At 35.4% G+C, this 11,842-nt stretch overlaps 1 protein-coding gene across 1 annotated transcript; it reads left to right on the forward strand.

Moving 5' to 3' along the window:
• The first annotated feature begins 4,342 nt into the window (after window positions 1–4,342).
• Window positions 4,343–7,251, forward strand: LOC108367680 (ATP-dependent zinc metalloprotease FtsH 1-like). Its single transcript, XM_017622359.1, has 3 exons — window positions 4,343–4,668; window positions 4,844–5,349; window positions 6,299–7,251. The coding sequence occupies exons 1-3, from the start codon at window positions 4,343–4,345 to the stop codon at window positions 7,249–7,251; spliced, it is 1,785 nt and encodes a 594-aa protein (XP_017477848.1).
• Window positions 7,252–11,842: the final 4,591 nt, after the last annotated feature.

The raw sequence follows: 11,842 nt of genomic DNA on the forward strand, positions 1-11,842 counted from the left end.
TGTGCTTTTTTATTACCAACTATGCCCCATAAATTAGGACCAACTTTATTAGGTCCACCTTTTTCAAAAGTGTGACAAGCAACGCATTTTTTGGTTATTGATTTTCCCTTTTCAAAATTAGCATTTTGCATTAATGCATTAATGTCTAACGCTACTTGTTCAATCTTTTGTTGGGATTGATCAACATCAACGCTTACTATAGTTTGATGCTCAACTTCGTACTTTTCTGGACTATACAACATATCAACTACATTACTTACTATCATTATAATTAACGCAGACAACAAAATTGAAGCTGCAATTTTATTCAGTTCCATAGTTAACTTGTAAGACCATACCACATATTATGCAGATATTTTTGTAAACAGCAACATGATTGCCAGTAGACCTGCTGCAAAAGAGTGACAAGAAGATATGGACATAATAGAAGAGAAAAAAGTATGGTAGCAAAATATGAATAGCTAAATCAGAAACCCCTTGAGGTTGAATATTGAAAATTAACCGGGGCATTATGAATGATTTTGTATATATCATGGCAAGCCATAGCACTCTCAGCAAAACCATTTAATATTAACTTCAGTTTGCCTGGGTAGGTGGCTATATCACCAATCGCGTATACTCCATTCCTATTAGTTCTAAGTGTTGCAGGGTTAACAACTATACGATGATGTTCTAATTGTACATTCCAATCATTTATCGGGCCAAGGTTCATTGCTAAGCCAAAAAATGGTAATAGAAAGTCAGCCGGTATCTTTTTTTCTTCCTGAGTGGTGATATGCTTCACAATAACAGCATCTAGCTGCCCATTATTGCCAACTAGACCACCTAATTGATATGGTACTATTAACTCTATTTTTCCTGAGCTCGCCAATTGCTCTAGCTTGTTTTTAGTTTCAGGAGCACAGCGAAACTCTTTTCTTCTATGTATGACATAAATTCTCTTAGCAATTCTTGAGAGTTCCACCGTCCAATCTGCTGCAGAATCACCTCCTCCCGCAATAACAACAGTCCTATCTTTAAAGCGAGAAATGTTATTTACGCTGTAAAATATAGACTTATTTTCATACTCTAGTATACCGTCTAAAGGTGGGCGATTAGGCTCAAATACTCCATTACCCGCTGCAATGACAACAGCTTTAGACTCTATAGCTGTCCCAGTGTTAGTTGTAACAGTAAAACCTTCATTATTGTTATTTAAAATCCTTTCTGCTTTTTGATTTAAGTGATAAACCGGATCAAAAGGTGAAGCTTGTATCATCAATTGTTCAATCAACCCTTGAGCTGTAATGATCGGATAGCCTGGTATATCGTATATTGGCTTTTCCGAATAAAGAGCAGTGCATTGCCCTCCAGCGTGGTCTAAAACATCTATTATGTGACACTTCATACCCAACATTCCCGCCTGAAAAGCAGTGAATATTCCTATAGGCCCTGCACCTACTATTACAATATCGGTTTTCATACTAAAGTTAAGCTAACCTTGCTTAAATAAAATATGGCCAAAGTCATCCATATTCTCAAGAACTCTACCACTTCCCAAAGCAACGCAACACAATGGATTATCCGCAACGCGTACCGGTAGTCTTGTTGTTTCATTGATTACTTTATCCAAATTACGCAGCAACCCACCACCACCAGATAAAACTATTCCTCTATCTACTATATCAGAAGAAAGCTCAGGAGGAGTACTCTCTAAAGCCATTCTAATAGCAGAGATGATCTGATTAACAGGTTCTGCCAAGCTTTCTGCAACTTGCTGCTCTGACAAGAGCATCTCTTTTGGCATGCCGTTTACCAAGTCTCTGCCCTTTACCACTATATTTTTTTTATTGTCTTCTTCCATGATGGAAGCTGAACCTATGCTTTTTTTAATTTTTTCAGCCGTTGCTTCACCAATAAGCAGCTTATGATTTTCACGGATATATGACTTTATTGCTTCATCCATCACATCGCCCCCTACCCTCGCAGAACGCGAATAAACAATCCCACCTAAGGAAATTATGGCTACTTCAGTTGTACCGCCACCTATATCAACAATCATAGAACCTTCTGCCTCAGTAACCGGCAATCCAGCACCTATCGCTGCAGCCATCGGTTCTTCTATTAAGAAGACCTCATTTGCGCCAGCACTTTCTGCTGCGTCTTGTATAGCTCGTCTTTCTACTGGAGTGGAGCCGGACGGAACACAGACAATAATATTAGGTTTATTAATTGTGAATCTTGTATTAGCACTGCGTATAAAATGCTTAATCATTTCTTCTGCACTTTGGAAGTCAGCAATCACTCCATCTTTCAGAGGCCTGATAGCTTCTATTTCACCTGGGGTTTTACCAAGCATCATTTTGGCTTTCTTTCCAAAAGCATATGGCACATAACTGCCTTTCTCCTTTATCCTAGCAACCACTGAAGGTTCGTCTAATACGACCCCCTTATTTTTTTGGTAAACTAGAGTATTTGCAGTGCCTAAATCTATTGCAATATCGCTAGCAAATAAATTTTTTATAATAAAAACACCACGAAATTTTTCCACCAGTCTACTATTCAAATTCATAAGATTACTCATTTAATAAACCGTACTTCCCAGACAAGTAATTAGTATAACACTCAATATCTAAATTCTTATCTGTTATTTTTTCCAACATTTTAAAGATACTACATTTTGCATCATATACATTTTCAGATAACCACTTAATAAGTAAACTAAAATCTCCTTTCGTTACAGCACTCAAGAGCTCACAGTGTTTGTCTTTAATGAACAAAAAAATCTGTACAGCAGCTATAAGAGCTATTATCTTGATAGAAAAATAACCCATAACACCACTGACCCAATATTCATCTTGAAAGTAAGTATCAAACTCATTGTTGGCTTTTACCGGGATCTTATAGTGCTTCATACCTTCTAGCCAAGCATCATGTAAATCCTTTACCTCTAATCTCTCATCTATTAAATCTTGCTCGAGTTTAGTTCTCAACATCACATGTGCTAGCAGAGTAAATTCATCAGCCTTTTTCAGATGAGAAGAGAGATTAACTCTATTAAAGAGTAAATATAAATTCTCAAGACTTCCTACTTTTCCTTTCTCTCTGGTCTTTATAGCAAGTTTCTCTTTTACATGTGGTTGAATAAACTGAATAAATTCTTTTGATGTAGCAAGAACCTTCTCTATGAATAATCCCTGAACTTCGTTTATTGCATCCGTTGTAATGTAGCTACTATTTAATAAATGTTTTTGGTAGATTACATCACCACCACGTCTTAGAAGTGGAAACAATCCATAGCAAAAACTAGATTCATCATAGTTTATTGAATAGTCATAGCATGAATTTAATTCTTCTATATCAACTCCCATATGCTGTAAGCATGCAGATCCGAGCTTTATTTGCTTCTCAATAGAAGCATTTTGTACATTGATAACTTTTTTCTTACTCTGTTGTTCAATTATTCTATCAATGTTTTTATTAAAAAAGCTTCCTATCTGAGGAAATATTTTCTTTATATCTTTTTCTGTGATATCAGCAACTAAAACTGAATCGTACTTTGAACACTTCAATTTTTGTGATCTTATAGAAGCAGTCTCACAGATAAGCTTAACTAAATTAGCAAAAGAATCCTTCAATGTTTTAAAATCATTAGTTTCAGAATGAGATGACTTCCATAGACTAAAGCATTCAATTTTAGCTTTAGAAAGAGCTTTAATTAAACTCAGCGGAAGAACGCTATAGCTCTTATGGAGTCTTTCTATTAATTTTAATTGCCAATTGTTAGCATTATTCTTTTTATCCATAGCACTTACTAGTGACTCTTGCACTAGGTCATGTGAAATCATTTCATATCTGATTTCCTCAAGAAGCCCAATTTGCTCGATTTTACTTTCTATGCTAAGCTTGCTCTGATACAACACTTTGAGCGTATTATCAATATTTCTCGCTTTACGTGATACTTCTTCTAAAAATTCATAAACTCCCATATCTACTCACTTCACTACTATTTTGATACATCCTTGAAATAAAGTTAAAAGTATATTTACTTAGTTGACAATAAAAATATCGCCATGTTTAGACAAATTTTTACACAAATATCTAGTATTTTATTAGAAAATTAATTATAAGGCTATAAAATTAGCACTTTATTTCTCTTGACATGTGAGAATATAAAGAGATCATTAGCTATAAAATGTAATGAAGCACTATTTATATATTAAATTATGGAGGTTTAGTGATGCGGAGTAGGCTGATTATGATGTTTTGTTTCTGTTTTCTGATTACTGGTTTAAGTTCTTGCCCCAAGAAAGGAATGATTATAAACAAAACAAATCCTAAAGCAAAGTCTGTTGTAAGACAGATGAATGTTAAGGAAACAGGTAGTAAAAGAATTTTCTTTGGTTACGATGAATTTAATATCACGGAAGTAAGTGCAGATGCGCTGCTTGATATAGTAGAGGCATTGCAGGATAATCCTGATGCACAGGTTGTCTTAACTGGCCATACTGATAATCGTGGTTCTCATGAATATAATCTTGCTTTAGGTGCTAAAAGAGCAGACTCAGCAAAAAGATTCATGACAAATTGTGCACCTTACTTAGAAAAGAGAATAAAAACTGCTTCTAAAGGTGAAACAGAGCCTTTAGTTTCTGTTCCAGACGATTCTAGGCCTGGTAGCAGCTCTAAGTATGAAAAAGAACATGCTAAGAACCGTAGGGTAGAATTTTCACTTTCTGGAATAAAAAAATAATTTTCCTAAACAGCAATAGCCTGAAGTAAAGCTTTGGGTTATTGCTGACGTCAAAAAATTAATGTTAGAGCTGTTTCAAAATAAAATTGAAGATCTTGTTATACCCAACAGCAAAGTTGCCGTTGCAGTATCTGGCGGGGTTGATAGTGTAGTTTTGCTACACCTTACAGTCAACTGGACGCAAAAAAACAATTTTCCACTACCAATAGTGTTAACCGTTGACCATAAGTTACGCCCTGAATCTAGAGATGAAGCTAATTTTGTTGTAGATTATGCAAGACAACTTGGTACAGACTCATTCATACTAGACTGGGAAAAAGAAGGCATCAGTGGCAACATTCAATCACAAGCACGAAAGGCACGTTATAAGCTACTAACAGAATGGTGCAAAAGTAATAATAATATTCAGTATTTATTAGTTGCTCACCACAGAGATGATCAAGCAGAAACGTTTTTATTGAGACTAGAACGCGGTAGTGGGATAGATGGATTATCTGCAATGAATTATCAATCCTTTCTTAATGGTGTGTGTATCTTGAGACCATTACTAGATTTTAGCCGCAGCGATATAGAAAAATATGCAAAACATCATCAATTGAAATGGATTGAAGATAGAAGTAATAAAGATTTGAAATATAGACGTACCTTGTACCGTAATTTACTAAAAACAATTGATAATCAGGATACTTTAACACAACGGATATCTCTTTGTATTCTCCATATGAACAGAGCTAAACAAGCATTAATTCACTATACACGTCTTGCACTTGATGAGTGTATTGATGTACACGATTTTGGCTACATTGAAATTCAAATCAATAAATTCCATAAGTTACCAGAGGAAATAGCTTTAAGGATTCTTCTGTATTCCATTATGGCAATCAGTGGTAAATACTATAAACCACGCTACAATAGCCTTACTTTTATATTCAATAAAATACTAAACCAGGATAACAATATTGATCACACTTTTTCAGGATGCAAGATAAAAAAATATAAGGAAAGTATCCTGATTCTTAGAGAGATATCAAAAGTAAAAACAGTAACTGTGAATCTACCTACTGACAAACCTATAAGATGGGATAATAGATTCAATTGTATGGTACTCGTAAATCAGAAATGTTCAGTGATTATTGCTCCATTAAAAAAAATTCCTGATTTTTTTAAGAGCTATGATTGCTATCCTGAAGTTTTTTATTCCCTGCCCGTAGTGCAAAAAGGCAAGGAAATATTTGCTTACCCATATACTAAAACAAATGCAGAATTACAATACATTGTTAATTGCACAATAAAAGAAAATTTGATAAGCTTGGCACGTTGAGTGTGGACAGGCAATGAGGAATTCAAAGTTTTCTAAGTTATTTCTAATATTTTTATCTATTTCATTGGTCACTTTAATAGCTTTATCGGTGATTCTAGCCATCACCTTTATTGTTATTTATGGACTTTATTTAATACATGCATGCCTTTTTGGGGTAGAATATGCCATGTATGTTGCTTTACAGTATCACATACCAGCTATAGAAATAATAGCAATATGTATAGCTATTCCAGTTATAATTGCAGTCTATTTATTAGGATTAAAAGACAAAACACAAAATAAGCAAGAAGATCCATTATCACGTTATAAAATGAGCACAGTAAAATTGAAGGATGTCATCATTTCAGACGAGGTAAAAGCTGAGTTACAAGAGGTTTGTAACCACATATCAGAAGATTACAAAATGGCTATTGAATTACTGGACTGTCAACCATCGACAGGGTATCTTTTCTACGGTCCTCCTGGAACTGGTAAAACACTTCTGGCTCGCGCAATTGCAGGTGAAGCAGGTCTTGAATTTTTTAGTATTTCAGCTTCTGAATTTGTTGCAAGATTTGCTGGTCAAAGTGCAAACAACGTAAAAGATTTGTTTGCACAAACAAGGAAAAAAGCTCCCTGCGTTCTTTTTATAGATGAAATAGACTCTATTGGTGCAGAAAGAGGTTCTTCCAATGGTTCTGCTACCCAAGACCATAATAAAACTTTAAATCAGTTATTGACTGAAGTTAATGAAATTGGAAAACATGGAATAATATTAATCGCCGCAACTAATCGACTGGAAGTTTTAGATGAAGCATTAGTTAGGCCAGGTCGTTTTGATAAAAAAATCTGCATTCCTTTGCCAGACTTGGGTTCACGCGAAAAGATACTAAGATTATACATGAAGGACATACTCAAGAAATCACATTTAAATTTTAAAGAGATTGCAAGAAAAACTAATGGATATTCAGGAGCAGATTTAAATTATTTGGTTAATGAAGCAAAAAAGCATGCTGCAAGCCGGTTTGTAGAGATCGTAGAACAAACATGGTTAAAGGAGAAAAAATATCCGGAAGTAGAGCAACTAACTGTTACAATGGATGATCTTGAACATGTAATAGTGAAACTTAATAACGAGAAGAAGGAGCACATAAATAGTATTATTAATAATATTAATAATGGTACCGATACCTGGGGCTGTAATTCGTTAAGAATGTAATAGATTTAAAGTACGATTGAAAATAAAGCTCTAATAATGTAGAATCTTCTTTTGTACCAATAACCGTTAATGATAGGAAATTTAAGCGGAATAATAGATGAAGTCCATAGTGATTATGTGATATTGAATGTCAATGGTGTGGGCTACATTGTATACCTTTCAGCTAAAACTTTAGGTATTTGTACTGTTGGAAATAAGGTTAAGTTTCTTATCGAGACTTACATAAACAGTAGAGATAATTCCACTCAGCTATACGGATTTATAAGCAAGGAAGAGCAGAAGTGCCTACGCTTACTTGTTAAAGTAAATGGTGTAAGTTATAAAACTGCAATGTCAATTTTGAGTAAATTAACTCCAGAACAATTCTTTTTAGCAGTGGCACATGGAGATAAAATATTACTCAAGATAAGTGGATTAGGTCCAAAGCTTATCAACCGCATTATCACCGAGCTATGTGGGAAAGTGGATAAACCAGAAGTAAACATTTCTCCCATTCAAGAAGACGCTGTTTCAGCTTTAGTCAACCTTGGCTATGAAAAAATGAAAGCTTATGATACCATAAAAAAAATACAAGATGAATCGCCAGATTTGGAAACTAAAGATATAGTACGTATGGCATTGAAGGATCTATCAACACTATGAAATCAATATTGTGTAATAAAGAATACGAAGAAGATGCACGTGGCATTAACATCAGACCAGAACAACTTGATGATTTCATTGGGCAAAGAGATTTAATACAAAATCTTAAAGTTTTCATAAATGCTGCGCAAACAAGAACTGAAGCTCTTGATCACGTTTTACTCTGCGGTCCTCCTGGTCTTGGTAAGACAACTTTGGCCCATATTGTGTCTAAAGAGCTGAGAGTTAGTTTTCGTGCAACTTCCGGTCCACTTCTTAATAAAGCTGGAGATTTAGCTGCTGTTCTTACTACTCTTAATGCAAAAGATGTTTTGTTTATTGACGAAATTCACAGGCTAAATCGCAGTATTGAGGAAGTGTTATATACTGCAATGGAGGATTTTTGTTTAGATATATTGGTAGGTGAAGGCCCGGCAACACGCACTCTAAGGATTGATTTACCGCCATTTACGCTGGTGGGAGCAACAACTCGCCTTGGCTTACTTTCCGCACCATTGAGAGATCGTTTTGGAATTCCTCTCCATCTTGAGTTTTATTCATTTGCAGAACTAGTAGAGGTTATCAAGAGGGGTGCAAAAATTCTCTCCATTGAAATTGAAGAGAGTGCTGCACAAGAAATTGCTTGCCGTGCACGCGGCACTCCAAGAATTGCTCTGAGGCTACTCAGAAGAATAAGAGATTTCGTTGAGATGGAAAGTGAGCGGAGAGTCACTCATGAAATTGCTGATTCTGCACTACTCAAACTTGGAATAGACAAAATGGGGCTGAACAAACTGGATATGGACTATTTAAAATTTTTATTTAACACTTCAGGTCCGGTAGGGATTGAAACCATATCAATTGCACTATCAGAAGATGTGGGAAATATCGAAGAAACGGTAGAACCTTACTTAATTAAAATCAGTTTTGTAAAGCGTACACCAAGAGGAAGAGTGTTAACTGATCAGGCAAAAGAGTACATAAATCTCAAATATTAAAAAATTATTGAAAATTATCCTTGACTAATTTATTTACATGAGTACATTAGCATTCATAGGTTATGTTAGGGGGTTATATGACTACAAATACTCAAAATCAAAATACTGAAATTGTTACTGTCATAGAGTCTAAAAAGGCTACAGAGGCTAAAGGGCCTATAGAGGCTGAAAAAGCTCGTGGGCTATTCGCTCAAATTAAACATTTTTTTAAGCCTTTTATTAATCACATAAACGATAATTCTGTCAATTACATAATCAACAAAGTAAGGTTTAGTGACTATAAACCTTACGATAAGCATTTAAAAGACCTAGCTGAGGAAGCTAAAAAGAAAATTATTGAGTATATAAAAAATGATAAGTATATAAAAAATAATACCCCTCCTCAATTTGTGAGGTTGGACGAAGGTTCAGTGAAAAATATGTTGACTGCTATGGTTACCCTNGTTTGCTAAGAAGAATAATATAAAAGCAGTTACTTTATTGTTACCTGGTCAAGATGAAAGGAGAGGTATATGCGGCAGTATTGGTGATAATGGTGCTAGAGTGTATGAAGTAATAGAGGGATCGTATCAAATAACTCTGAAGTGGTATATTGAAGAAAGAGAATGCAACTTAAAAATTAACCTCTATGAGGATGGTTCTGTAGAGTTGGTTGAATATAATGGTTCTGCAGAAGACCTAAAACAGGACAACGTAAAGATAGGCAAGAAAGGTGAAGCAAAGAGTTTGTATGAAGTTGTAGGTGCTAAATTGATAGCAGCACAGCAATCACAACTAGAAAATTCTGAAACAGAACCACCTTTAACACCTAGCATAGAAGAATGCAAACAACCAAAAATTGACCCCCATGATAAGAGTAGCTCTGATGATTCGCATAACCCTGAATCGAGAGAAGTACAGCAACCACAACCAGAAAATTCTGAAACAGAACCACCTTTAACACCTAGCATAGAAGAATGCAAACAACCAAAAATTGACCCCCATGATAAGAGTAGCTCTGATGATTCGCATAACCCTGAATCGAGAGAAGTACAGCAACCACAACCAGAAAATTTTGAAACAGCACCACCTTTAACACCTAGCACAGAAGAATGCAAACCAAAAATTGACCCCCATGATAAGAGTAGCTCTGATGATTCGCATAACCCTGAATCGAGAGAAGTACAGCAACCACAACCAGAAAATTTTGAAACAGCACCACCTTTAACACCTAGCACAGAAGAATGCAAACCAAAAATTGACCCCCATGATAAGAGTAGCTCTGATGATTCGCATAACCCTGAATCGAGAGAAGTACAGCAACCACAACCAGAAAATTTTGAAACAGCACCACCTTTAACACCTAGCACAGAAGAATGCAAACCAAAAATTGACCCCCATGATAAGAGTAGCTCTGATGATTCGCATAACCCTGAATCGAGAGAAGCACAGCCATCACAATCGGAAAATGAATTACCTGACATAAATGTTGATGATTCAAATACAAACCTCCATGATGAGAGTAGCTCTGTGGGGTTGGTTGGATATGCAGATGATTTGTATATAGGAGCAGAAGCATGGCAACCACAATCAGAAAATTCTGAAACACCACCACCTTACACAAATGTTGAAGCTTTATATATAACATCACTTAAAAAATCTATACAGAAAAGGCTTGGGCTATCTAAATAGTTTTTTATTGATTTGTATGTCACTAAAAATACTGCCGAAGAGTTTTTATGAGCGTTCAACTTTGGTAGTGGCGGGAGATTTAATAGGAAAAATTCTGAAATTCTCTCGCTTTAGTGGCATAATAACTGAGGTTGAAGCTTATGTAGGCAAAGATGATCCAGCTTGTCATGCGGCTAAAGGGTATACTGAACGCACTTCAGTGATGTTTGGTATGCCTGGGTTTTCATATGTATATTTTATATATGGTATGTATTACTGTTTAAACATTGTCACAGAGGGAGAAGGCTTTCCTGCAGCAGTGCTGGTACGCGGGTTGAAACTCACCAGTCCATTTGAAGATAATTTAGGCGGGCCAGGAATACTATGCAAAAGGTTAAACATCACAAAAGAACACAACAAGCAAGACTTAACCTTAAACCATGAATTCTGTGTTTATGAGTCCAATTTACACCTTAATTACGTGTGCACCCCAAGGATAGGCATTAGTAAAGGCAAAGAAAAGTTTTGGCGGTTTAAGGTATAAACTTTTTCATCTACTGCAGCCGATACACTTCTTACAGTCACTATTATCACGCCTTGCTCTTAGTTGGTAACTTGCTCCAGTAACATTTCCTTTTTTTAAGTACTTAACAATATCATCTATTGAGCTAAACCTTGTTCCCTGCACTCCATACTCATCTTCTATATCAAGTATACCTTCTAAAAATTGTTTATTTTCTTCTTCTTCCATTTCAAGTGCTATCTCTATAATTTCACTATCTTCCTCACTAAATGGAATTGCATCTAATGCCTCTTTTAATAATGAATTATCTTCACGTCTACATTTCTTAGCAGAAAAACATGCACCATCTTGTACAGATTCTTCGTATTTTCTTTTGACCCCATTTATCCTCAAATTTCCTGCAAGATTTGTTTGTGGTAAAATATTCTTAGGAGTAGAGGAGTGAAAACAATTTTTAACTACTGTTGAAATCAGTTCTTGCTGAGAAAGGCATGCCATTACCTCAAATGGTTTACGGCCAGCCTTCACATATTGCTCTATCTCTGTTGCTAACATATATCTCCTATTAACCGCCCCTTAAATTAAAATTTTAGCAAGATTTTTGTTTTTTTTCAACTGCTGCGTTGATAAATGATATAAAGAGAGGATGAGGAGAAAAGGGTTGTGATTGAAATTCTGGATGAAATTGCACACCGATAAACCATGGATGATCCTTTAATTCTATCGTTTCCACACACATCCCATCTTCTGAAATGCTACTACACATTAATCCTTTTTTCTCTAAACTATCCCTGTAATC

This window comes from Rhagoletis zephyria, unplaced genomic scaffold (genome assembly GCF_001687245.7).
Source record: "Rhagoletis zephyria isolate East Lansing unplaced genomic scaffold, Rhagoletis_zephyria_1.1 Rzeph_scaffold_02768, whole genome shotgun sequence".
Taxonomy (NCBI): Eukaryota; Metazoa; Arthropoda; class Insecta; order Diptera; family Tephritidae; genus Rhagoletis; species Rhagoletis zephyria.

Excerpts from the sequence above, each read along its gene's own strand:
- LOC108367680 (XM_017622359.1), top strand. The coding sequence starts at position 4,343 with ATGAATGTTAAGGAAACAGGTAGTAAAAGAATTTTCTTTGGTTACGAT. Across the intron at positions 4,669-4,843 it reads AGGCCTGGTAGCAGCTCTAA|CAAAGTTGCCGTTGCAGTAT; the intron begins GTATGAAAAAGA and ends TATACCCAACAG. Across the intron at positions 5,350-6,298 it reads GAAATGGATTGAAGATAGAA|TCTATTTATTAGGATTAAAA; the intron begins GTAATAAAGATT and ends TTATAATTGCAG.